General features: G+C 50.8%; 1 protein-coding gene across 3 annotated transcripts in view; it reads right to left on the bottom strand.

Moving 5' to 3' along the window:
- Nucleotides 1-24,681, bottom strand: part of Jupiter (microtubule-associated protein Jupiter) — a 92,185-nt gene that overhangs the window by 26,260 nt on the left and 41,244 nt on the right. For 2 of the 3 annotated variants that reach the window (XM_011141453.3, XM_011141454.3), the window contains exon 1: nt 8,651-9,072. The exons of the other annotated variant lie outside the window; for it this stretch is intronic. In XM_011141453.3, coding sequence (XP_011139755.1) covers nt 8,651-8,712 — 62 coding nt within the window. In that variant the 5' untranslated portion in view covers nt 8,713-9,072. Of the gene's footprint in view, nt 1-8,650; nt 9,073-24,681 lie in introns of those variants that run through there. 3 annotated transcript variants of the gene reach the window in all.

The following is a 24,681-nucleotide window of genomic DNA, read 5'->3' as shown; positions in this document are numbered from 1 at the left end:
AGAGTTCGCGATTGGTCTCCTCTCTCTCTCTCTCTCTCTCTCTCTCTCTCTCTCTCTCTCTCTCTCTCTCTCTCTCTCTCTCTCTCTCTCTCTCTCTCTCTCTCTCGCCTCTACCGGCCCTAACAATTGCTTCACATCGAACCCCGCGACTTTAATCATCGCGAGCGGTCACGTTACGTTTATCACGACGGCGCAATTTACGCTAATGCCTATCTTCGAGTTCCGCTTTGATTGAACCGCTAGAAAGGGCCTCCTCGCGCACGCTCGCACGACGACGTCGCGCGGTTGTTTATGGTCTATAAAGCCGCCGCGCGAATGAAATACTTTGTCCGCCGGCTGAAACATTTTGCGTCGCGCTCGCCGTAACTGACACTATCGGTGATAAGCGGCTGGCTCGTGATAAGGCTACACCGAGCGACTTGGAAAAACCGGCGCGGCAGCGCATTTTCTAATGGAACAGGTTGCATATATTGCCGAGTCACTCATAATCCGCGCGGTGAATGTTGAATATTTTCCGCTAAATTGAGTCCTTGTGCAAATCCTGATGCAAGAATAGGTTCAATAATTTTTTATATAAAAAATAGCTTCCATTAAAATAATAAAAAAATTTTAAATTAAAATAAAAAGAAAATTAATTAAAATTAAATTCAATGTAATTCTTTTGATATAAAAATAGCCCAAAACTTGAGACATATCTAACTATTTCCACAGAAACAATGTTCCGCGGCTGTTTAGCTTCGAAAAAAAAAAAAAAAAAAAAAAAAAGTTATTCGACATTTCCGCAATTCTTCCTTCATTTATCATCGGGGAAGAATCACGCGATATACTTTTTACTTCTTCTCGATTCTCGTCAGTTCACGATTACTACTGACGGATAAAGATAAATTTGAGAAAAAAATTGAGCGAAACACTCTCCGAAGGTACCTCTCTGACCGTGATCCCCACGACCCGGAAGTCGGCGGGCAGGAAAGGGTTAAGGACGAGACGACTGGCGTTCCACTGGCGGGGCTTCCGGCGCGTCACACGTCCGCGATATCCACTTTCTCGCGAAGCCCCGAGGAGAGTCCGTGTCCGCGAAGACGCGGAAGCCACTCTTCGCGAGGGTGAGTAACCCTATTCACCGACGAGCGGAAGGAGGGGAAGCAGAAGGAGGACGAGGAAGAGGAAGAAGAGGCGAGCATCGCGGCAGGGGGGGGGGGTTGCCGGTCGGACGTTTCGTTGCGCGTAACGCGACACGCTTTCGATCCGCATGCGAACAGACGCACCGAGTGCGTGTAGTACGCACGTGGGTACTTCGCGCGACTCGTTTTACACGAGCGCGCGGGAGGAAACGGATCGCGTGCGAGCTGTCGCGAGTCTCGCGACGGCGCGGCGGCCTTTAAGCGCCGCCGTTCGAGAAGTCGTTTGTCGCTTTCCGTCTCAGCGGACGCTCAGCTCGAAATTGCTAATGCAGCCGCGCACGCGATTACATTTTGATACGAACGCGCCGAGGGGGGGGGGGAAGGGGTTAATATACTTTTCCGCCGTCCGTTTTCCCCTGCCGAATGGACGATTAGCGCAACTTCCTTTTTCCTGATATATCAATTTGTATTCGTCAGTAAATACGTCACTTTGCGTTAAGCAGCACTTCCTGGCCGTCGGCGAGTCTGATCGACTCTCTTCGATATTTATTTACCCGAATAATTATTCATCTATTAATTATTACCGCTAGAATTCTCAGTCACTAAAACGTCGTAACTGATCCATCGGTCGATTGGACTAATCGGACTAATCAGCCTAATGGTACTAATTACTGAACAAAGGAACAGACACGGTGAATGGAGGATACGGTCGTAGCTGGAAAAAAAAATGCACGCTCGGCCCACGCCAGGTTCGACGACGCGGCTTATTACCCTCGCGAAGAGGAGGGTTCGTTAAGCGGCCTAATCGTTGATTGATAATTACACGTGAATTAGACCCCGCCCCGTTTAAGGTATCCTCTCCAATGAAATTGACATTGGTTCCCTGTTTGGTCGCCAGTCGCCCTAAACGACGCGAATTACTGGATTAATTGCGCTAATGCGTCACCGACGTCGCAAGCTTTTTTTTCTTCGACACTGCACACACGCGACGTTCGCTCGTGCTCGTTCCCGGGGCGCATAAAGTAACGTAATTGGCCTCTCTCTAGCATCAAATAGTCTCTCTCTTCTTACGGTATCGTCCGTTCGCAACTACAATTACAATTGAAATTTAGAAAGAAAGGAAGAGTCTGTATCGCGTGTGTAACTTAAGAATCAACTCTGAATAAACTCTTCACAGTCAAGTAAACCAAACTACTAAATATATTACAACTAATCGACTAAAAATTGACTCGGAACCAAATGGTCAATATTTTACAAAATATTACTTTACTCGGATCAAAGCTGCGTCTCGGAATGAAGTAATAAATTTTTCGCGGCGTAATCGCGGCGAATCGGTGCGTCCTTTTTCTTCCACTCTCCGTGATCCACTCCACGACGGTGTACGTGTCAGGAACAGGCTCGCGGTTAGTTAATATTTTTTTTGTCCTTTTTTCAAGTACCTCGTGCAACGTGAAACAGGTTACAAAGAAGCTCGGTCGCGGCTCAGGATCGGCATCTGTTTATCACTCGGGGACAAAGCCGCCACTGTATCGAGCCTTCCAATAGAGAGAGCACTGTAACGATGAAGCGTCGATGGACGAGCACGCGCGAATACTCATCTTCCTGACCAGCCGATACGCATCGGTCTCGATCGAGATGATATACTCGCCCATAAGACCCATGTCAAGCTAAGCACCGAGGAGACTGAGACCCGCGGATTGAAAATTCAAACTCGATCAATTCGGGTTTCAGCGAGCGGAGATCGAAATTTTCTGAATCGTCGATATTAAATAAGAACGGGAAAGATTTTCCTTGCCACAATAAAAACAGTACGGATAAAATACACTGTTATACAACCGCGTAAAGTTGAATGTCAGATATCTCCAAGAAGAAAGAAGAAAGAGGAAACTCAATCTACTATCTCTGACGGCGTTAATTTTCTTTGGCTCGTACGATCAGCCGCCTAATCTCCGATCCGCAATCAGCGATCCTCCAATGTCCAGTCTGATACGGGCTTAACGAACAGGTGAAACGGGAACACACACCGTGTAGACGATCGCGCGTGCAAAACTCCAAGCACCCGGTCCGTATCGCGCGAAATCTCCGTGTTCGGAAATCGATACGCGCCGCGTGAGACGCGGTATTACACCTCGTTCGTTCTGTATCATCGCCTCGCACGCGCGCGGCCACATTGCGATGGATATACATCAATTTCCGCGAAAGTAGCTCGGCATTCAGCCCGGAATTCGGCAACGCTCGCGAGCGCCTCGATAATCCGGAAACGAACGGGGCGAATGCACCCCGCATCAATTAGCTCTTGATGCAAACGCGCGCCTCATGCACGAACGACGCCGCGCGGAGGAGTAACGCGCCTGAATGGCAGCGCGGCGCGATGCACATATAACTTCCATGGAGTTCCCCCATTCAGAAGACGGCCGTGCCGTTAACTCAGCGACGTAAAGTCTCCTCCGCTAATCTCGCACGCCGATCGCAGTCGCAATTAATTCGAGCAGCCGGCCACGAAGTCATTATCAACGGCGGGCGCGCGCGGGACTCTCGCCGCGAGAAGCAGCCGCGACCTGAGACTGACTGTGACGTCGTGGAGACGATGGATTTTGTCCGCGAAGGTCGAATCTCGAAACGCGGAAAATGAGAAAACCGTTGCAATCTTGAGAAATCCGGACATCGAGACCCGGCGATCTCGATATCTAATACGGATTTCCGGAAATACCGGAAGCACGCGGAATTGGTCTGGACCTGGAACCTTAGGGGATGTTTCTCCATCTCTTTCAGTCGATATATCAAAAAATACTATTCTCGTAAATAAATAAATAAATTAATGAATAAATTGTTAATATATCGCGCCTAGTTACATCAATATCGGTGTTACAACTTTCCGGAGCACATACACGCAATTATGCGCTTCCAACGTTTCAAAGTTGTACATTAAAAAAATTTCGCCACCATTCAGATTTCACGATGAAATCGTCTCACCATTTAAATTTCGGTATATTTTTTCTTTTTAGGACAATTTATGCTCGTAACTCTCTGGCGGTTAGTGTCGACTCTGAACGCAAGACGAAACCGAAACCGCACGAAGGACCTTCGTCGTCGTCGTCGTCGTCGGGGACGATTAACACCTAATTTTCCTCGCAACTTTTCGGACGACGGAGCCGTTCACCTGGAGAGACCTGGGTTCACCGCGAGGCCGCCGCGCTAGCGGTGGTCTCCGCGAAATCATGTCGGCGGTAATTAAGCGCGGTGACATCCCGCGTAATTACCGCCATTCGTGCGCCAGCTAACGCGTCAATTACGCGAGGGCGTTGACCACGTCTTAACGAAGCTCAATTGCATAAATCCCTCGGTGCGTCGGCGGCGCGGGTAGCGGCACCGGGTTCTTCCCCGGCGCGACGCGGCGCTCGCGAAGATTCCCCGAAGGTTCTCTCCCTCAAATCGAGTTACTCGCGCGCGCGCGCGCGGGCGCTGCACAACCACCGCCGGCGTGCCAGGTCAATGGACACCCACGAGAAACTGCTCCCGTCAATTAGCAGCGGCGAATGTATAGTCAATTCCGTGCTCGCGATCAGCCCGCCGCCCGCCCGCGCCGTCGCGGCCGAACGTGTAATTTTATCGTAAGCCGGCGCGCGCGCTGTCGGAAACGTCAGGATTCAAGCGCAAAGTTCCCCGACCTGCGCGCGACCTCGAAAGCACCTGCCTCCGGGCGGGGAAAAATGTCGCGAGCTTCATATTTATCAGCCGTGACGCCGATAACGAGATGGAGGAAGGAAAAAGAGACAAAGAGACAGGCCCGATCGCTCGACGATGCGCACACACACACACACACGCGCGCGCGGACGTTTACGTGTACGATCGGTAGAAAGTGCTGATTTTTCCGTCTAATTACCAGTCCGCTCTTTTTTTCTCTTCTCTCCTCTTCTCTCCTCTTCGAACCCAACTCGCCGCGGAGGAGAGTCGGTTAGTTAGTTACGCGAGATTCGCCGGCCGATTAATTTTCGCATGAATGGTCGCGTGAAAAAAAAAAAAAAGAACGTCGAGCAATCAGGCGACCGGAGAAGGCGATTCGCCATCCGTTTCGCGATGCGTACGTACGACGCTCGATAAGGCACGGAACAAGTCACGCTTTCTAAATCCAGCTGCACCACGCAGCACCCTCTAACTACTACTAATACTTCTTCTTGTTCTTCTTCTTTATTTCCTCCTCTCGATATATCGTCTTTTAATTAATGGTCCAAGTGGGCACGGCTTCGTCGTTTTATTCGCCGTTGGAAGGAGAGCGAGTAAAAGAAGACCTTCAAGCCGAGAGAAGAAATTCGGGCTTTTCTCGGTCGTTCCATCTCCGGAGAGTTACGTGAGAGAGCTCGGGAAATCAGCGCACAGCGCGCATTCGAATATTCGGAATATCGCCGGATGATCGGCGCCGATTATTCGCAGAGACACGCGAGGATACGCGAGAATCGCCACATTTTTCCATGGCGTCGAGCAAAATTGCTCGATCCAACGAGACGCGTGTCTCAAGGAAAGACCGCTTAACGAGACTACTTAAAGACTCACTAACGAGGTGCTTTGTGTATCAGTTCATCGATACAAACCTCCACGCTACAACAATCCACAGGCGCGACCTTTCGGTTTTCCTGCTGCTATCTGCGAACCGCGCGCGTCGCGTCGCCTCGCCTTCGCCTCATATGTTCGTCCGTCAGTTATCAGTATCCTTCGAAGGAAGTGGTGTTTCCTGAGAATTAGCCGATAAAGCCTGTGGCGCACCGGGAATACCGATGCGAGCTCAATCGAACTCGTTGATAAATCGACCATTGCGCGCGGCTATCGCGACCAGGCGATCCGAGTGTTCTCGCATTCCAGCGCCGATTAAGATAATTATTCCCAGACCTCGATGGTTCGCTTCGAAAAGAACTCGAGTGACACACACACACACACACACACACACACACACACACACACACACACACACACACACACACACACAGAGAGAGAGAGAGAGAGAGAGAGAGAGAGAGAGAGAGAGAGAGAGAGAGAGAGAGAGAGGAAAGAAAGAGTAGCCCGGAAGTAGCCCTTCTCTATCGCGAGACGAATATCGGGTCGCGATTTCGCGCTTCTCGCGACAAGCAATTTTGGATGATAGAACGTTCGTATTTTCTCGCTGTTGTAATTTTCGATGAAGCATAACTACGGTGTGCAGTATTTTAATCTTCCGTCATTCTCTGCACATCCCAGCTTCCAAATCGATTCGGACGCTCTTTGAACGAGTTCGAAGCCCAATGAGAGGATTCGTTTCTCTAGAAACTCGAATCCTCCGATCGGACATCCGTCGAAGGATCGCACTCCGACGGCGTCGGAGCGTCGCACTTGACCGACGGAAAGGCCGGAAATTGCTCGTCACATGGCAACATTTCGCCGAGATCGCCTATCCGCGGTGATGTCAACGGATCGTTAGTCGACTGCAACATCTCGCATCATCTCGGTGGTGCGGCAGCGGCAGCGGCGCGCGCGCTACGGACGAGCTCGATGACTGGGCTGGATGTAAATCGATCACAGACCTGTCACGGTTGGCGGACGGAAGAACCGCACGCGCCTTCTGCTCCGCTCTTACGTTTCCATATACCACGTACAACTATACTGCGCTGCTTATAAATAATCGGTTTAAGCGCATCCGCTTGCGCCCTACGTCGTGTCGGTCTGCTCTCGCGCTTGGAAACAAAAAGCCGCATCACGCCCACGGTGTATGCACGCGCCCGTCACACTACTCTACGCCTTTTCCTTCTCCTCCTTCTTTCTCCCTTTATCTCTCTCTCTCTCGCTCTCTCTCTCTCTCTCTCTCTCTCTCTCTCTCTCTCTCTCTCTCTCTCTCTCTCTCTCTCTCTCTCTCTCTCTCTCTACATCTCTCTCTCTCTCTCTCTCTCTCTCTCTCTCTCTCTCTCTCTCTCTCTCTCTCTCTCTCTCTCTCTCTCTCTCTCTCTCTCTCTCTCTCTCTACATCTCTCTCTCTCTCTCTCTCTCTCTCTCTCTCTCTCTCTCTCTCTCTCTCTCTCTCTCTCTCTCTCTCTCTCTCTCTACATCTCTCTCTCTCTCTCTCTCTCTCTCTCTCTCTCTCTCTCTCTCTCTCTCTCTCTCTCTCTCTCTCTCTCTCTCTCTCTCTCTCTCTCTCTCTCTCTCTCTCTCTCTCTCTCTCTCTCTCTCTTCCTCCGCAATCAACAAAGCACGCTAAGATCAACATGTTACGCAACCGGGAAAGGAAACGAGGAATAAGAGGATTATACACGCGACACGCGCGTTGGGAAATCTTTATCGTGGCCGCGACGTAATCGGCCCCGACGAGAAGTTTGACTGCGGCGCGGACGAACGGACGATTAAACAAACGCAATTGGCAATTCTTTTTTCTCTCGATTAAACATGTTTGGTTTACGCGACGGGCAGGTGTTCACTCGAGCTTCACCGCGGCGGAAAGAAATGAAGCCGGAACCTCCCTGAAATCTTCGCGAGACGAGAGCACGCTAATGGTGCCGGCGTAATCAATACAGAGAGCAGGGAGGTTCGTTAAGATCCGAAGGTGGCAGAACTTCGGAGCAGAGGCGCTCTAGCGGCGCGCGGAAGCGCATGCAAGCGAGGGGATTCTGAGTCGCTCGCAAGTGCAGCGTCGGAGGGTAAACATCCCCTCTGGCCTAATAGCACCGTCTGCCGGATCGATGCTGAGGAGGCGCGACGGATAGTGCAGCAGGCACAGCTCAGCGTGCACCGGCGAACGTCCGGCTCGATATACGGCCCTTCTGCTGGACCGACATTATTGACCCCGGCAAGGAATGATTTCACCGCGAACACTCTCTGAAGAACGTCGCGGCAAATGGCATCACATCAAGACGAGGAAATCACTGGGCGGAGGAATCACCAACCGCGATAAACAATAATTTAATAACTAACTAAGAAGAAAGGTACTTTGACTTGCGAGTCGACAAGGGAGAAGTCGCCTCCGCGAGCGCGATCGCGAAAAATGGTCTCGTTGCGGTTCGTCACGTTCTCAAAATTGGACACCGGCATGATTTTGACAGCAGAGTTTAGTGGAAAACTACAACGAGAGACAATCTGCCATGACTGCACTCGCGGAGGAGAGTCGATGCATCTACCCAAAGTCAAACACGGGCTATCGATTGATTGTCTTGGTGCTCCTCTCTCTACCTCCACCTCCCTGTCTATCCTCCCTTTCTCTCTTTCACGGGAGCGCGCTGAAATCTGTGTTCAAGTTCATGGGAAATCAATCGCGACGGCGAAGAGGCACTTGTGTTGATGCAACGTAAAAGAATGAAAAGTTGAACACGCGCAGTTCGCGGCCGAGAGTGTCGCCCGTGGGAAGTCCGCACTGCGGTACGCTCCCACTTTCTCTCTCTCTCTCTCTCTCTCTCTCTCTCTCCCTCTCTCTCTCTCACACACACACTCACTCATTCTTCCTCTCTCTCTCTCTCCCAGCTTCTATTTCCGCTTCTATCTACTTCTTTCTCCCTCCCGTTTTGTCATCGCGTTTACCTCTTCTTGCCGTATCCGACATTATCGAGCTCGACGTGTCTGTACGCGGCGTAGGTGGCCATGACAATCCCCCGGGACCCAATCTCGAAGAAGGTGTTCCTCAACCTCAAGGAAGGCGACCTCAAGGAAGCCGGCTGGCTCGCTGCTCGAACGCGATTGATATCGCCCCTTCTCGCTCAGGATCCGAATGAGAATCGCGAGAGTGGCGAGAACGCGCGCGCACCGTTCTTCTCCTCTTCGTGCTCGTTCGCGAAAACTCCGGCTCTGTCTCCCGCGGCTCGGTCTCGCAGCTGAGAACTTGTTCTCGCTCACTGGTGCCTCACAGTGCGTGCTGGTGCCGCGAGTTCGGCCGAGAAACTGACGGTCGAACGAGGATCCAGCCAGTATATATCGCCTCCTCCACCGGTGTGCCTGCCTGCCTGCCTGCCTGCCTGCCTGCCTGCCTGCCTGCTTGCTTGCCTGCCTGCCTGCCTGCCTGCTTGCCTGCTTGCCTCGTGTGCCCGTCTCTCCCTCTCTTCCCTTTTCCGTTCCGCTCTCCCTCTCTCTTCCTCGCTCGTTTCCTCCCCCTTCCCAGCGGGAACCGCCGCCAGAGAGACAGACAGAGAGAGAGAGAGAGAGAGAGAGAGAGAGAGAGAGAGAGAGAGAGAGAGAGAGAGAGAGAGAGAGAGCGAGAGAGAGAGAGAGAGAGAGAGAGAGAGAGAGAGAGAGAGAGAGAGAGAGAGAGAGAGAGAGAGAGAGAGAGACTCCACCACCTCCACCGCGACAGTGCCGTATGCACTTCCACCCCCGTCGTTGCGCCCGAGGCACAGCGACGAGAAACGACGACGCCGACGCCGACGCCGACGCCGGCGTCGTGCATTCACCTCAATCAATACGCCCGGCGAACTAGACCAGGGGGGAGGGTGGAGGAGGAGGAGAAGCAGGAGGGCGAGAGGAAGGAGGATCCACCGGCGCGTAGGCATCGCTCGTTGCACATGCACGCCGTTGCACGTGCGGACGACGCACCGAGAGGTAATGAGCGCGGGGGGCAAAGCGCGGCGAGCCGGAAGACCTCGAAGGGGGGCGCGGAGCGGGCCGCAGAGGGTGGAAACGCTCGACGAGTCGTTTTTCGACGATACTTTTGTTTTGGTGCACGCGAGATTTTGTGGGTGTGTGTTTTCTTCCCTTCTTCTCTTTTGTGTGGAAATCGCGCCCGATTCTGTGGGCCACGGAGATGGTGGGTGACGGATGGAGAGGGGGAGGGATGAGGAACTTGAACGTATGGAGGATGAAGGAGCACGAAGAGCGTTGTCTGAGCTTGAGTCGACTCTCGTCGGCATTTTAATCCTCGCGTAATAATATCGGTATTAAGAATTAAGAAAGGTATTTCCAGAATTAATTGCGTCGCGTGACGGGAGATCGCAGCGAAATACAGGGGAAATATATACTCGAGACACAGTTACGTGCGGCGAATTAACTCGTCGAACGGTCCTCGTTACACGTTACAGGTTTAGTAACGTCAGACTCTAAAATTTCGGTTGATAAAAAATGTGCGAAAACAAATACAGTAATTCCGCGATAACGTAATAAAATTTGACAATTCGCGGTCTGTCTTCGTTATCGTCATATCCGCTGTCATAAAAATTTCGCGAGATCTAATATAAAAAAATATAAAAACAGAGACATCTTACGTCAAATGACTCAATCTGTATGTATCTACTAAAGGTGTGTGCTGAGATCGTCTTCTCCCCGTCATTGATGGATTGTAATTATACCCTGACTTTTCCTCTCGACCGTCGATTCGATCTTTCCCTCCTCGCCGGCACGCGGCCGGCATTTTATCGACTTTTCAAATATTTAGTTTACACCAGGCGACAGAGCCGCGCGCCCAATGACAGTGAAATATCAAGGCGGAAACATTGGACGTTTACTCATACCGGACGAAACTCATAAGTGTGGTGCTATCGCGCGATACATCGCCATGGGGCTTCGAATCCTGCGCTCGAACGTCGGAAATGTAAGGAATGCCTTTCGCATGATTCTATGATTCAGTCGACGAAACACAGAGCCCAAGACTAACAGATCGACTCTCTCGCAAGCTTCACGGACGATCCTGCTCGTTCTCGCTCTCTCTCTCTCTCTCTCTCTCTCTCTCTCTCTTGGAATGTTCCTCGAACTGTAATATTCGTATCGTTACGACACACACACACACACACACACACACACGCACACGCACACACACACATGGATGCTGATAGTGTGCCACTAATTGCACGCGATTGATACCTCAGAATAAGGACACAGCGTAATACAAAAGAGAAACGTAAACATTACGTAAAATGCGCTCTCGAGCCATAATTGGTCTCGGTCTCGATCTTGCCCGCAATGAACCCGCCAAATTAGCCGCGATATCGCTAATTATATCCGTTAATTATATCCGTCAGAGTTAAAGAAAAGAGGCAAGTGTAATAACGAACGATAACCGGCGACGCCGGCCGCGCCGCGGGCCGCGCGTCAGTTTCCGTCTCGCTGGAAATATTATATTTTCACGAGACGTTATTCAACGGACAGATATAATTACATATCGCAACTTTATAGCGCACGTGGGCGGTCGGTAAAAAGCGACGTCGCGCATCTCTACGCCTCGCATCCGCGCCTCTCTCTCTCTCTCTCTCTCCCCGGTCTCGCCCGACGATTCTCGTTTCCCGGTTTCCCGACAGGGCAGGACGACACGCGCGCGCGACACGACTCGCCTCATTGTTCTCTTGTCGCGGCTGTATTTTTGCACGATCGATCTCCACTGAGCGTCGCTCAGTGGAGGTCAAGATTCGTGGCGGATTGGCTCGTGGTCGTCGAAACGTTCGAATAGTTTCTCGGTCGTCCAAGAAGTCTCGACATCTTTTGTACTTCCAACGGAAGTAAACGGAAATAAACGTCGTCGTTTCTGACTTGAACATTTCAACTCTTTGTCAACTTTCAATAAAACTTCAACAATTTTCATTTCATCTACTCAAATAAATCCACAAATGTATTTATTTGCATGTTCATGCTATTTTTTCATTCTGGAGGACATTCGTCCACAATTACTCGGAGCCCTGTCGTTATTTCCGAACTCCACTCCCCCGTGAACGCCCAACAACGCTGCGCGACGGACTCGCGCGAAGAGGATGACTCGATAACGAGACAGGATCCGACGACGAACGACACGACGCACACACATGGGAAGGGCGAGGCTCACGTCGGCCTGTACATTTCAAGGGTTTCATTGGTTGCGCCCTTTGGGGTGCGAAAGTTGCGCGGCGCATAAAAAGGGTGCCGAGAGGGTCGCGCGCGGTCGATCCACAAGCGGCGCGACGGGACTTCCTCTTCATGAGGGGGGTGTTGTTTTTTCTCGGTCGTTCCCTAATGTCCTCTACGTAATTGACCGATTAAATCGCCATCGCGCCGCCCCTTTACGACGGATGACAGACGCATCGAGTTTACTCGGGGAGAGGGACTGGGCGACGAGCCGGCGCGGTGATTCCGCAGTCTGGTAATTTCATCACGCTCCGATTACACGCGCGTAATGGCACGAATTTTACGCGCGTGCGGATCAAGTCGCGCGGAATTGCTCGAATCTCGGCGACCATCGCGAACGCGCAGTTTTCGCCCTTTGCGAGGCCGCTCTCGCGCGCTGCGATAGTCGAACAGGAGCGGAAACTCGACGAGGCAACACGCGAGACAACCTCCGCGGCGTCTTTTGTTCGTTATCTGGGGCAAACGTTGCCGAGGGGATAAGGAAGAGTTGTATCGCCGACGTACGTCCTGAAAGCGTCTTTTTTACGCCGCGGTTTATTCGCATTCTGCATGCGACGAATCTTGAATACGATACCCGCGCATTCTCCGGCCGAGAGTGTCTCCTTTCGCGAGCGCGACCTCATTTGCGCGAGGAACCGCGTTAATTACACCGAGGAACCTCTACCAATTCGGCCTCCCGATTCGCAGGTAAATCGAGGGTAAAGAGGCTTCTTTACCCGGCATTTATAGTCGGTTCCTCACTGCTATGCGCGCGGAGAGCTTTTGTTCGCGCCTCTCTCGGCGACGGGCGATTATTTGTTTCTCTGTTTCTCTCTCTTGTTTTACAATACGATTGAGATAAACGGAACGGACGATAATTACGAGCCCCAGCCCCGGCGCGCTTCACGTGGTCGCGACCTTATTTCCGCCGTGGCGACGAAGAGAGCCGCCAGAGTCTCGTCGAGTCCGGACGTGTGTTTCTCGTAGATCTTAACGCGCGCGAACGCACATACGCTTACGGCTTCCCCTTTAACGGTGCTTCCTGCGCGCGGAACGGAAGTTTATTCGCGAACGCATCGCGGGAGAACCCGTTTCCCGCTCAGTCTCGGAGCGAATTATCAGCCGGCTCGCTCGAACCTGACGCGCTCTCGTCAGGTTCTCTGCTCGAGTGTTCGCTCGAGTCGTCGCACATCCGCCCGCCGATTCGAAGGGTACTTGCAACACGACGATTGTTGCTACATTACACGTCCATTTACCTCGCCGATTCCTGAATATCAAACAGGAGAACGGCAGTGAAGAGACCGCGGTTGGTTCGTTCTCCCTCTGCAGAACTGCGAAATTTCACACGGTAAATATTTGTTTCCTACGTCTACGTTGTCAAAGCTATCTCTCTCGTACAGTTGCGTGAAATAAAAACGAAGTAGCATGCGGAGGAGAGAAAAGTCGGCCGAAGTAATCCGATTGAACAAGTAAATCTTTCGATTGAGACACGGCGAGAATTACATTCCAGTGTACGGTTGTACGTTTTCTCTCCCCGGCTGGGCTATTTCGTCGGCGTTTGGGAGTAAACATGGTTCAGCTTTTACCCCCCGTAAAAAGTGAGCGTGTGTGCGAGGGAGAGAGTCTCTTGGATTTACAAGCCGACACTTCGGCAATTTCTTCAAACGTAATCCATTTTCGCGATCAGATTAAACGCGAGCCCAAGTTCGCTGGCGCGGAGCCAATTATTCCGGAAGTTCGCCGACTGGCGGCGGCGGCGGGTCCTTACGAGGGCTCGCGATGAAACTCGAGAGATCTCGAGAGAACACGTTGCGAAAGCGGGCTACACGTGTTCGTATCGCGGCTAGATTCGATGCGTGATTAATGCGCTCGCGCTCGCGCTCGCGGCTCCCATCGAACGATAACACCGGCGGATCGCGCAGAGCACACACCGCGGCACCGTCTTTCTCTCCCGGGGATACAGCGCGATGAATATATCCGCGGTGGTTTTGTTGAGTCTCTTGAGCCTGCGTCTCGAGAAAAATTGCGAAACACGGGCGTCTCTCTCTCTCTCTCTCTCTCTCTCTCTCTCTCTCTCTCTCTCGAACGGAGTCTCTCTAATGGATTTTTCAATCACGGAACATAGAGAGGAATCGAGTGGAGAAATCCCGCGAGAGATTCGACAGAATCATGTTTGCGAGTCAAGCTGCATCAACATCCGCGCTCTATTCCGGCCGCACGGTGTGAACCCTGAGCACGCCCTTTTAATTTCACTTCTCTTCACAGAAGCGCCACACGTGTAACACTGCTTCAGCTTGGCAATCGGAAAGGCATATTTAACGTTCTTCTTCTTCTTCTTTCGTTGTACCTTCGATTTGAAAAGAGCTTGCAAAGTCCACTGCACTTTTCGACTCATTTTTCTCTCATTATCATAGCTTTTCAAGCTAAGCAGATCGCTGAGTTACCGACGGAAACTTTAACAAGCTTAATTATCGAGCGAACGAGGTCGAAGGTAAGAGGGTGTAACGCCGGTCTCTCTCGAGGGTAGAACGAATCGCGGCTTCGACGAGAGATAACTATCGTCGATTCGGACACTCGATGAGCACACTGCCGCGACTGCCGGAAGGTTGAGAACGCATCGGCGCTCTCTCATGGGCGGAATTTTGTCGCTCTCCTCTCGTGGAACGGCAACGAAACGCGCTTTCCGTTTCGAACGGACGCACAGCGGCGGCAGACGACGAGATGAGCGGCATCGCGCGGCAAAAGGAATGCAAGAGCCTACGAAACTAAAATACAGCGGGCTAACATTAGACGAACACGCTAGGCGTCCGCGATATTTTATTTTTACGATTATGCTGCACCCTTGGCGAGCCTGTCTGTAAGAGAAAGAGAGAGAGGAGAGAGATCTTATGGGGAGACGAGACGCGCGCCGAGAGATTGTTGACGCGTTTCCTGCGCGTGGAGAAAAAAGGATCGCGAAGCAAAAATTCGTTTTGTTCCTCCAAGGGGCGTAAATCTGCCGAGTAGCACTTATATCTCGGATAGTACATTTTTAATTAAATGCATATTAAAATATTTACAACACAAAATTATTGTATTATCGTAACCAATTTGTGACTAAATTATATACAGCAAATAAATTTCTTCTCACGGATAAACAACAATAATTTAGTTAAATCTCAATTCAATTTTTTCCCAATTTTGAAGGAGTTTTCACGACTAGGCGAGAGAGTTTCGCTTGTGCGCCGCACTAAGATTCTCGCCGGATAAATATCCGGATGGCAGGCAGGCGGCAATTAAAAACAACGAGCCAAGGATACGTCGGACATTCGACAGCGACGACGATCTATAAGCGTCGTTGTTTTAAGAGACCACCGGGAAGAATCGGTCCAAAGGCGACCTTCGTGATGCTTCAGTGGAGCGGATGAGCATTAGGCAATCGAATCCGCCCGTAAACTGCGTCGCAGTCAGCAACGATCTTGCGTCAATGTCGATCGACGGAAGAATCGTGCAATTTTGCAACGGGCGATTAATAGCCGATCGACGACGCCGATCGCCGGGCCGTTCTCGACGGCGCCGCCTTCGTACGATCGGATCTCGACGAGAACTTCGACGAGTGCTTCGTCGTCTACGAGCGGATGCGAGCGAAACGTCGACGGGACGCGACGCGCGGTTCCGCGCGATCTGCGCGATAGAAATCCAAGACGTTCGACACGCGTCGCGAGGACAGAGGAGATCGACGAGAAGACGAATAGACCGATGTCGATTGAGAACTGACGACCGATACGTAACGCGTAAGTGGGATCACGGCGAGACGAGAGGCGCAATTATCGGCGAATGCTATCGACGCGATGTTCGCTTCGTACGCGCCACGGAATTAATAATAAACCGACTGACCGGTGACTATAATAATTTTGCTTTATCGCGATAAAAGTACAATTTTATATGAATTTCGGTAAAAATAAAATTATTTTTTTTTACGGACATTTTATATTATATAATTATAATTTTTATAATTTTCTATTCTTTTCATATACTCTCTTATTTCGTTTCTTCTCCTTAGATAAAGAAAATAGAAAGATTTTTTTCCTATCGCCTTTGATAAAAAAAAAGATTACTAAATGATTGTTAAATATTCTCCGACGTGATATCGACGAATTTGCTCGATTCTGAGAATACGACGAAATGCTCGAGTGATCGTGGCATATTTTTCAAGAGAAACCGTAGTAGTGTGCGCTGCTCTCGATACCGCGACCGCGCCTCCAAGAGCTAACAGGACTTATCTTAGCAGGAATTGGGTCTTAATGTGCGATAATGAATCTCACACGTCTGAATTGTTCGGCCTTTGATCGTTTGAAATAAATATATGGGCGTATCGCGATATCCACGTAACATGATCCACTCGTGTGTATATATTTGCTAATTGATTTATAATGTTTCCGGCCAGGTTCGAGAAAACGGGGTGACCGGTTATCTGACGATGTTAAGGGCCGCTCGCTCGTTCGTTCCGCATCGAGTTGCGATTTACATGATACGACGACGCACGACGCGCGTGACGAACGGCTCGAGAGATCGATGGGCCAATAAACGAAACGTCGACTGAACACTTGGTCGACGATTTAAAGCCGTTCGAGACTTTTCGCAATAAAAAATGCACGCGGCGGCGGCGAGATGGAAATACAGGGTCGGGGGTCGCGTAAACAACTCCCGAGGACGAAGGCAGCAGCGGGTATCGGTTTCGAACTCCCCCGGAAAGAAAGTTGGTGAGCTGCGAGGGAAACGGAAGTTACTTACGACTCGGTAAGCCAACACCGCCTCGGAACCTTCTCACGTCGGCGGATCACACTTCGACACGTATGCCCGATTTCTCGGCGAGAGTCATCACGAATTGCCGGTGTGTGTTCGCGACGCGCCACTAAAATATGTATTATGGACCATCGGGGCCGCGGACAAATGCAAGCGTTCGCGGCACCATTATCGCCTGCGCTGATTTAGCGTGACGAGACGAGCAGCCATTACTAGTTGTTGGCCGTGGCCACACGCGGAGAAGACGATAAGCCATTTGTAGCTTTAATCCATCACGTTCGACGCGCCGTGAATCGTGCCATTTTAACCTTACGTTCTTGCGTTTAGTCGGGCTGTTCGACTTGCACGGTTTTCTCGACCGAGGTTCCGCGTTTCGGTGTAAAACGCTCGAGCGAAACTCTCTCTCTCTTTCTCTCTTTCTCTCTCTCTCTCTCTCTCTCTCTCTCTCTCTCTCTCTCTCTCTCTCTCTCTCTCTCTCTCTCTCTCTCTCTCTCTGCCGGGAGAGACACACGGTCTCTCTTCAAGTACACTTACTTATTTCGAAGGCGCAATTATCTCATCCCATACAACTCCTTCCACTACGATTACCATTATTACGATTATCATTATTTGATTTTCCACCATTGAGTCCAATAATGCTGTCATTACTATTATTCGTTCATCTCTTTCCATTTTTAGAAAGAAAGCATGTATACCGTTACTATTTTTGAAAATAAAAATTACACGTCTTGTAAGAAAATGCGAGCACATGAAAACAAAAGAACCTCGGGTTTCCACCGTGTGTCCTCCGTTTGTCTGGCGCTCTTTTGTCAAGGATGATGTGCTTAGGAAAGACGCGAGGGCACACGACGGAAAGATTCTCATGACTCCCCGGAGGGAGTCTCCTCGCGAGAAACACCGGAGTCTCTCTTCTCTTTCTCTCTCTCTCTCTCTCTCTCTCTCTCTCTCGATTCTCTCCAGCGGTTCTCTCGCGCAGCGGGGAGAGGGGAAAAAGTAGCGACGCCATATCGAATCCGCGGAAAATCCCCGGCGAATATCGCGCACCGCGACCGCACACGGCGTGCACCCTCTTCGGCGACACAAAGGTCGCCGGGAGTTAATTGAATTCCGCGAGCCGCTTTCGCGCGATGCTGCGAAATCGCGCGCGGGGCCGCGCTCTCGCCGTGGTGGCGCCTAACGGACGCCGCCGCGTCGTCTTGCGCCGCGTTGCATTACGCCGCGCCGGGATGCACCGTGACGAAACGACGAAGCGCCGCCGCCGCCGCCGCCGCCATCGGTTTATTTAACGGCCACGGTGAGTCGCCGGACGTCGCGCCGGGCGCGACGACCCGGATGATAATACATACGTAGCCGCCGTGTCGCGCTCGGCGTGAATCCGGAAGAGACACGCGGGAGATCCTCCTCTCGCGAATCGCGTCGGTCGGCGACGGGCGACAGCGAGAACGAGAGACAGCGGTTCGTTGATTTTGTTCTGGAAATTTGTTTATCCTTCCCGGTTTTTTCTTCTCGTTATGCAACAACTTCAGAGTTGGTTTCAATTATTTTAATTTAATTTGCTTTTTTCCGGGTGAAAAATTCCGCTCGAAGAAATTTACAGATTTTTCCTTCGACGAAAGGATACGACAAGTCCGTCTCCGTCATCATTCGCGGTCAAAGAGTCCGCGCGCGACGCTTTCATCGATCGGCGGATACTATATTCCTCGTTCTTGCAACATCGATGGCTAATAAGTTTTCTTATTAGACAGCTCCGGTGGAGAGATGTCCGCGCGATTCACGCGTTGCGCGGTCTGGCGCGTCGATTACGCACGCCCCGTTTCTTAACGGTTCCGCGATCTTGTCGATGACTATCGAGTTCGGACGCGAAGAACCGACTTCCGGTCACCGCGAGAGAATCCGCGACGCCTATAGCCGTTTCTTCCGTTATCGTTTCACTTCTCGCGCGATTCACTTTTCCTTATTGCCTCTCTCGCTCGCGCGTGCGCTTATCTCGTAATGTTTCCCAATTCAGGAAAGCCGCGTAAACGCGGGCTGCGGAAACATCCCGGGCACGACGGAGAAGAACAGATTTGCATCATTTAGCTTGTTACGCTTCGATCGTGAGATCGAACATCGTGTGTATGTTAATTATTCGTCGTCGTCGAGGCAGAATATATCGAGGCTACGGAAAAGTCGCCACCGCGGGATGAACGAAATTTCCAAAGCTCGCTCGTTACGCTCCGAGGACTCGCGCTCGCGATGCGGTTGGTTTCGACCTTATTATCGGAACGCGAGTGTTCCGTCGTGTGGAAAGACACGATCCCGCGATCCCCTTGATCTCACACGAGCGTCCCGGTCGCCGGACGATCGATTTTGCATCGATACCTTTACGAGCCGACGCACCGTCGCGAATAATTACAGGATCGCCTCGCGGAGAAAGTGGAAAGCGGCATGGCGCGCATCTCGGGCTCGCTCGTAAATTTCAGATCAGCGTACCCGCTAAATACCGCGTGTTCCCCGTTTACGGGGAGCGACTTGGTCTCTCGTACAGAGGTCGTGTCGTAACGAGGCGACTTGCAAATCGCGTCCGCCGAGATTTACGTACATCCTCGTTTGCGCACCACCGGTTTCCATTTCTCTCTCTCTCTTCTTTTTTTTCGACGAAGCGAACTTTGTGTCAATTTTTGCGTTACCTTATATATATATATGAAAAACAAATTGCACCATTACTGCACCAGGTTTCTTTGAATAGAATGAAGAAGAGGGAAGAAGAGGGGGAAAATCGGAGAGAAAAATGGACGTAATTCCAAGTGAAATCTGTATCTCAATGGAACGAGAGAGAGAGAGAGAGAGAGAGTCGCGAGACGCGCGTTTAACACGCGCAACGTTATCTGCACAATAGACCATTCATTACATTTTAGTATCCTCGATCAAAGAACGGCGAACTACAGTTATTTCTCGCACTCGAGAAACTTCCGAGAGACCATTTGCTCGCTCGCTTGCTCCGAGCGAGCGCCGCTTCCTCGATTCCGGTATCGAGATGGGCACGTCGATCATAAATTCTCTGTGGTGGGTATCAACAACGCGCGCTCGCGAGCGTTCGCGAGCGCGAGTACGACGGACAATTAAAAAATACTTTCCATTTATCACGCGCGTTGCATCGACGGGGACCGCGTGCGCGTACATCCATCATGCTCGGATCGCGCACAAAGGGGCCACAGAAGAGAAGAAGAAGGGACTTCTTCTCGTCTCTCGCGTTTCAAGCGGCACGTCGATTCTCTTTCCTGGCGCGCGAATAAAGACGGATCGCCGCGCACCGTTGCGGACGCAACGCAGGGAGCGACGAAATGCTTCGACGGCAGCCTTCAAGTTGAACGAGATATGGTCGAAGGGGCAGAGAGGCAGAGACAATGAGGCAAGATTCGTAGTCTCTCGATGAAGTAACATCCGGCTAGATTCCGCGACGCGTTGTTACTCCCCCTGCCGGTCGTGGCCAAAGGATGGATAAAGACGAGTTATCGCGGATATCGGGGAATTAACATCGATTTCATTCCAGCCTCGTTAGACACAAAGTTTCCGGAATTCGTGCCAACAACCCCCGTCTCCGCCCCCCAGCCGAGGGGGGGGGGGGAGGGACAGTGATCACGACGACGCGCAGGAAATTACGAAAATGATGTATTATCGATCGCCGATGTGCGAGACGTCGCGCGCACCGCATGGACGACGTTCTTCGTCGCCGTGTGCGAGAGAGCTGCCGAATGCAAGCGGCAGAATATCGCTCGTAAGAAATTGTTACAAATCGCCCGAATTCGCCCACTGAATGAAATGGATATCCGGATGGTATCTCATCCTGTATTTCCCTCTCAATCGTCCATCTTCACAAAGTTCGCAAAGTTCACTAAATGTGAACCGCCCTTCTTAAGAGGGACGAAAATCGAAATGTGTGCAAAAATGTTTCCTCCGACGGGAATTCGCTCGGCCAATCGCTGCGGGCACAACCGTAATGCAGTTTCGAGACCGATTAAGGGACAAGGTCGCCCCTGGTCCAGACACGCGAGGGGTGAGAGCGCAGACGTCCAGGAAATCACGCGGATTACTTATCGATCAGCGGGCCCGAGCGGCCGATACGGACGTGTGTCCGGTTAATAACGACGAAAAAAAGAACGACGAAAAGGAAATCTCGTTGAAACGATTTTCGCGCGAAGCTGCGTTACGCGCTCAACTGTGTAATCGTAATTAACGTTTTTTTCCGTCGCGCTCAGTCGCAAAAGAGGGAAGTCGCTTCGGTTGAAACAAGCGCGAAAACCGCCCGCGCCGGGTCCGTCGAATTGATAAGCCGAGACGCGCGACAATCCATATCTAAAATCAATAGATACCCCGATAACGCGACTCGACACCGCTCGTTTCCATCGCCGGCGATCGATACGCGGCGCCCCCGCGATCTCCTGACATATCCGCGGACTCCGCATCTGTCGACGTGCTCTCGACGGGAACGATCGCGGCGTGTTTCGCGATTCCGCGCGCTCGTAGTATCTGCGTGTTGGACGGAACATCGCGCGTAATCAATCTCAAAACGGGCCGAACCCGAACGGACTGGATACAACGTCGACGCGAACTTCGAGGGCTCCATTGCTGAGACGCGACGCGCGGCGCGGCGCGGCGCATCGAATTGCACTCGCGGCGTCGCCGGAATACAAAGTATCGATGTCTACATCGTGCTAACGGCTAATTGTTATATTTGCATATTTAATAGTCATGTTAAATTTTTTAATGATTCGATTCGATTCGACATAAAAATTCTTGATTCATTATTCTTGATTCCATTATTATTACTCATTATATTTATTATTACTCATTGTATTTCTAATTATTATTTTATTATCGCGTGTCTCCCAGAGAAATTGTCACTAATTACTAGAGATGTGCGAATCAAGAATTTTTATGTCGAATCGAATCGAATCATTAAAAAATTTAACATGACTATTAAATATGCAAATATAATGATGGAAGATTTTAATATGAAAGGAAATATTGATATTATAATATCATCTTAAAGTAAAACATATATTTAAATAATTAAAATAATTTATAATTAAGTTATTAATTATGACAAGTTAAGGGTTCAAACATACAAGCCCAGATGGCCCGTTTTGTAGCTGATGCACGCACGCAAACGATAATGTATTTGATTCCTATTCGAATTATTCGGATTCGAATCATAGGGATTCGGATTCGAATCGAATCAAATTACATTAGATTCGATTCGAATTCGAGTAGTTCGCACATCTCTAATTGTCTGTTCATCTGCTGTTCACTTTCGGTAATTTTGCGGGCCGATTACTACGGGCTTCCCCCATGGACATAAAAATTATCGTCATTGTTATTATCGACGATCCATACGGATCAACCGTGGAATATCCCGAGTGAGCCGAGCCGAGCCGAGCCAAGAAAACAGCGTTCAGCGCGAGACTTTCGCCTCGACACCTCGTGTTTGATTTAGGAACGCGACGTGAGTGAAAGGGCACGCATGGATCTTGGCCGACGATCGGCCGGCGATTGCAGGGCGCGCGTTTCTCTCGCGGGTACCCCGGGTACTCGCGGTGAATGGAGTTCGACAGCACAGACCCGGGAGGGCTCTCGGGAGGTGGCCGTTACGGACGCACCCACGGCGCGGCGGGCAGATTCACCGTCGCGCCGAGGAATCGGCCGTATTATTCCCTCCGTTCGCATGCGGCCCATTGTGCTTAGAAAGTGATCCGCGGAACGGTGAAAAGGTGAAAATGGATATGAGCCTCACGCTCGGCTAAGCACAAGAAAACTGGCACGAAATTCGAACCGACGTGAGGGCACTCGACCGTCACTACCGATCGGCGCACAAGTGATCGGGAGGAAATTTCGACGCGCGCGTGAATGAGACCGACTCCGAGACGCCGCGACGTTTCCCAGCGAATTTCCGCGACGGGCGAATCGATCGATCCGAGACTTTTTCCGAGTTGCTTGCTATCATTATTTCTCTAACGAATCTGCATTCCTCTTTCGGCCGTTTCAGGCCTGTCGAGTTGCATTCTCCATCATTTGTCTTCGGAGTGTTTGTTATTTCAACTCAATTGACGGATACGGCGGCGTAAATAGAGAGTGTTATAGAAGAATACACGGACCTCCAAGGAAGGACCAAGACCAATTTTTTTTCAAATATTATAAGTACAAATTTATACATATCATTTGTGTATATAAAATGTTCTTTCTTTGTACATATGTTTATATATTTCAAAAGGAAATAAAAAAGTTTTTATTATTATTATTTTATTGAATAGTTAAATTTTATTTATTATTTACACATAAACAAAATGGTAAGATAAACGATTTACCTAATTTTTTTTCACTTATAATACTGCAAAAAACCCGAGGCATGGAGAGGGGGGCCTTCGGCCATCCGGCCGACACGGGCCTCCAAATTTTATTTACGCCACTGGACGGATATATACGTATAGCATTTGACATTTTCATCAAACCCACAACGCTCTCTCACGAACGCGATGCGTCCGTGTCGGTCGGTGCGAGGGGAGAGCTCACTTCCCAAGCGGTGTACAACTCAATCCGCGGGTTTTGCCGTAGAGTCCAAATTACGCGGATACGTGCAACAAATTTCGCCAATTACTCTCGCGCCGTGAATTAAGCAACGTCCTTGGCTCTTGGCCGACGGGTGCAATGGACCGCGCGCGCGCGCGCACAGCACGGCGCGGCGGTTGCATCGCGTGTTGCGCGTTATTAAGTGCGACTGCGAGGTGTTAGCCTCGACGCGGTGGGTATGTACGCGAGAGCTAAGTGCTCGTCGGCCTGTGCGCGCGCGAGATGCGTCTGACACGTTAGTGAAATCTTACTCCGGTATCATCGGTGTTTCGGATCGCGGATTGATCCGCGCAACGCATCGGCGCGGCGCGGCGCCGGGAAGAAGGGCAGCGCGAGCGGGTGGATCGACATGATTGAAATCGGATTACGGACACGTCGTCGGCTTCGCACGGAACTTATCGAAGTCTCACGGCCGGAATATCGATAATTTGATGCCATCAGCGCGCGCGCACGTCACGATACAAACGCCGGCCGCCGGCGGATAAACATCGATAACGGTTCCGCGGCCGCCGCGTGTCTTCCGAGCGCGCTAACTCGGCTCTTCGTTAGCTACTTCGCGCAGCAAAGTATCCAGGTGAGAAGCTGAGGGTCACTCTCTGCGTGAGACGCTTTGTACGGTCGTTCTACGCTCCTGACCGATGCTTCTGACGCAAGAGATACGTACGCGGTCGCATCATTTTTTGGACTGCGTGAGAAATGGTCTTTCTACCGGAAAAGGTAGAATCCTCTTAACCCGCGCTTTCTTCGAACTGCTTATTCCAAAATTTCCATAAACAAAGCGACCGCAAGACGTTCATCGTACATGTTGATCGCCGCGTTGGTTATAGGTCCGCTTGTTAGCTTGAGCGTGAGTTAATAAAAAAATGCGCGGATGCGTAGAAAATTAAATAACCGATAAGATAAATATCGAGGATAAATATAAATGTGAACGGAGACGAGCGCAGTGTCAAATGTAATTTCACCTCGAGAGGCGATTGCCTCTCCGTCGGCTCTCCGGTACAATCGCAGATGCAATTAATGCAGCTCATACGTAACTTAATAAGACGCGGTAGTAGTATGTAGTATCATAGCACCGCTCACCGTCACCGATCACCGTCACGGCATTCAACGTGTTAATTTATGCAAATTGTTTCTCCGCATGCCGACCCGGTCACTTCCCGCGCCGTCTTCGTGGACACACACCATCAGCACCGGCAGCAGCACCACCACGCCCCTACCGAGGTTAGGTTCACCGAGCGACTCCGTTTTTAGATCACTCTGTATGACAAAATGAACTTGTTGCAGGTACCCTCGGGCGTTCTGCACGGACGATCGAGCGCGACAAATTGCGTTTCAAGGTGAGCGGAAAGTCAATGGGCGGTCGCGGGGTACGATCGTTAATTTAT

The sequence above is a fragment of the Harpegnathos saltator genome, unplaced genomic scaffold (assembly GCF_003227715.2).
Source record: "Harpegnathos saltator strain DR-91 unplaced genomic scaffold, Hsal_v8.6 scaffold204, whole genome shotgun sequence".
Taxonomy (NCBI): domain Eukaryota; kingdom Metazoa; phylum Arthropoda; class Insecta; order Hymenoptera; family Formicidae; genus Harpegnathos; species Harpegnathos saltator.
The sequence above is the reverse complement of the archived record's forward strand: the minus strand, read 5'-3'. Positions and strand labels throughout refer to the sequence as shown.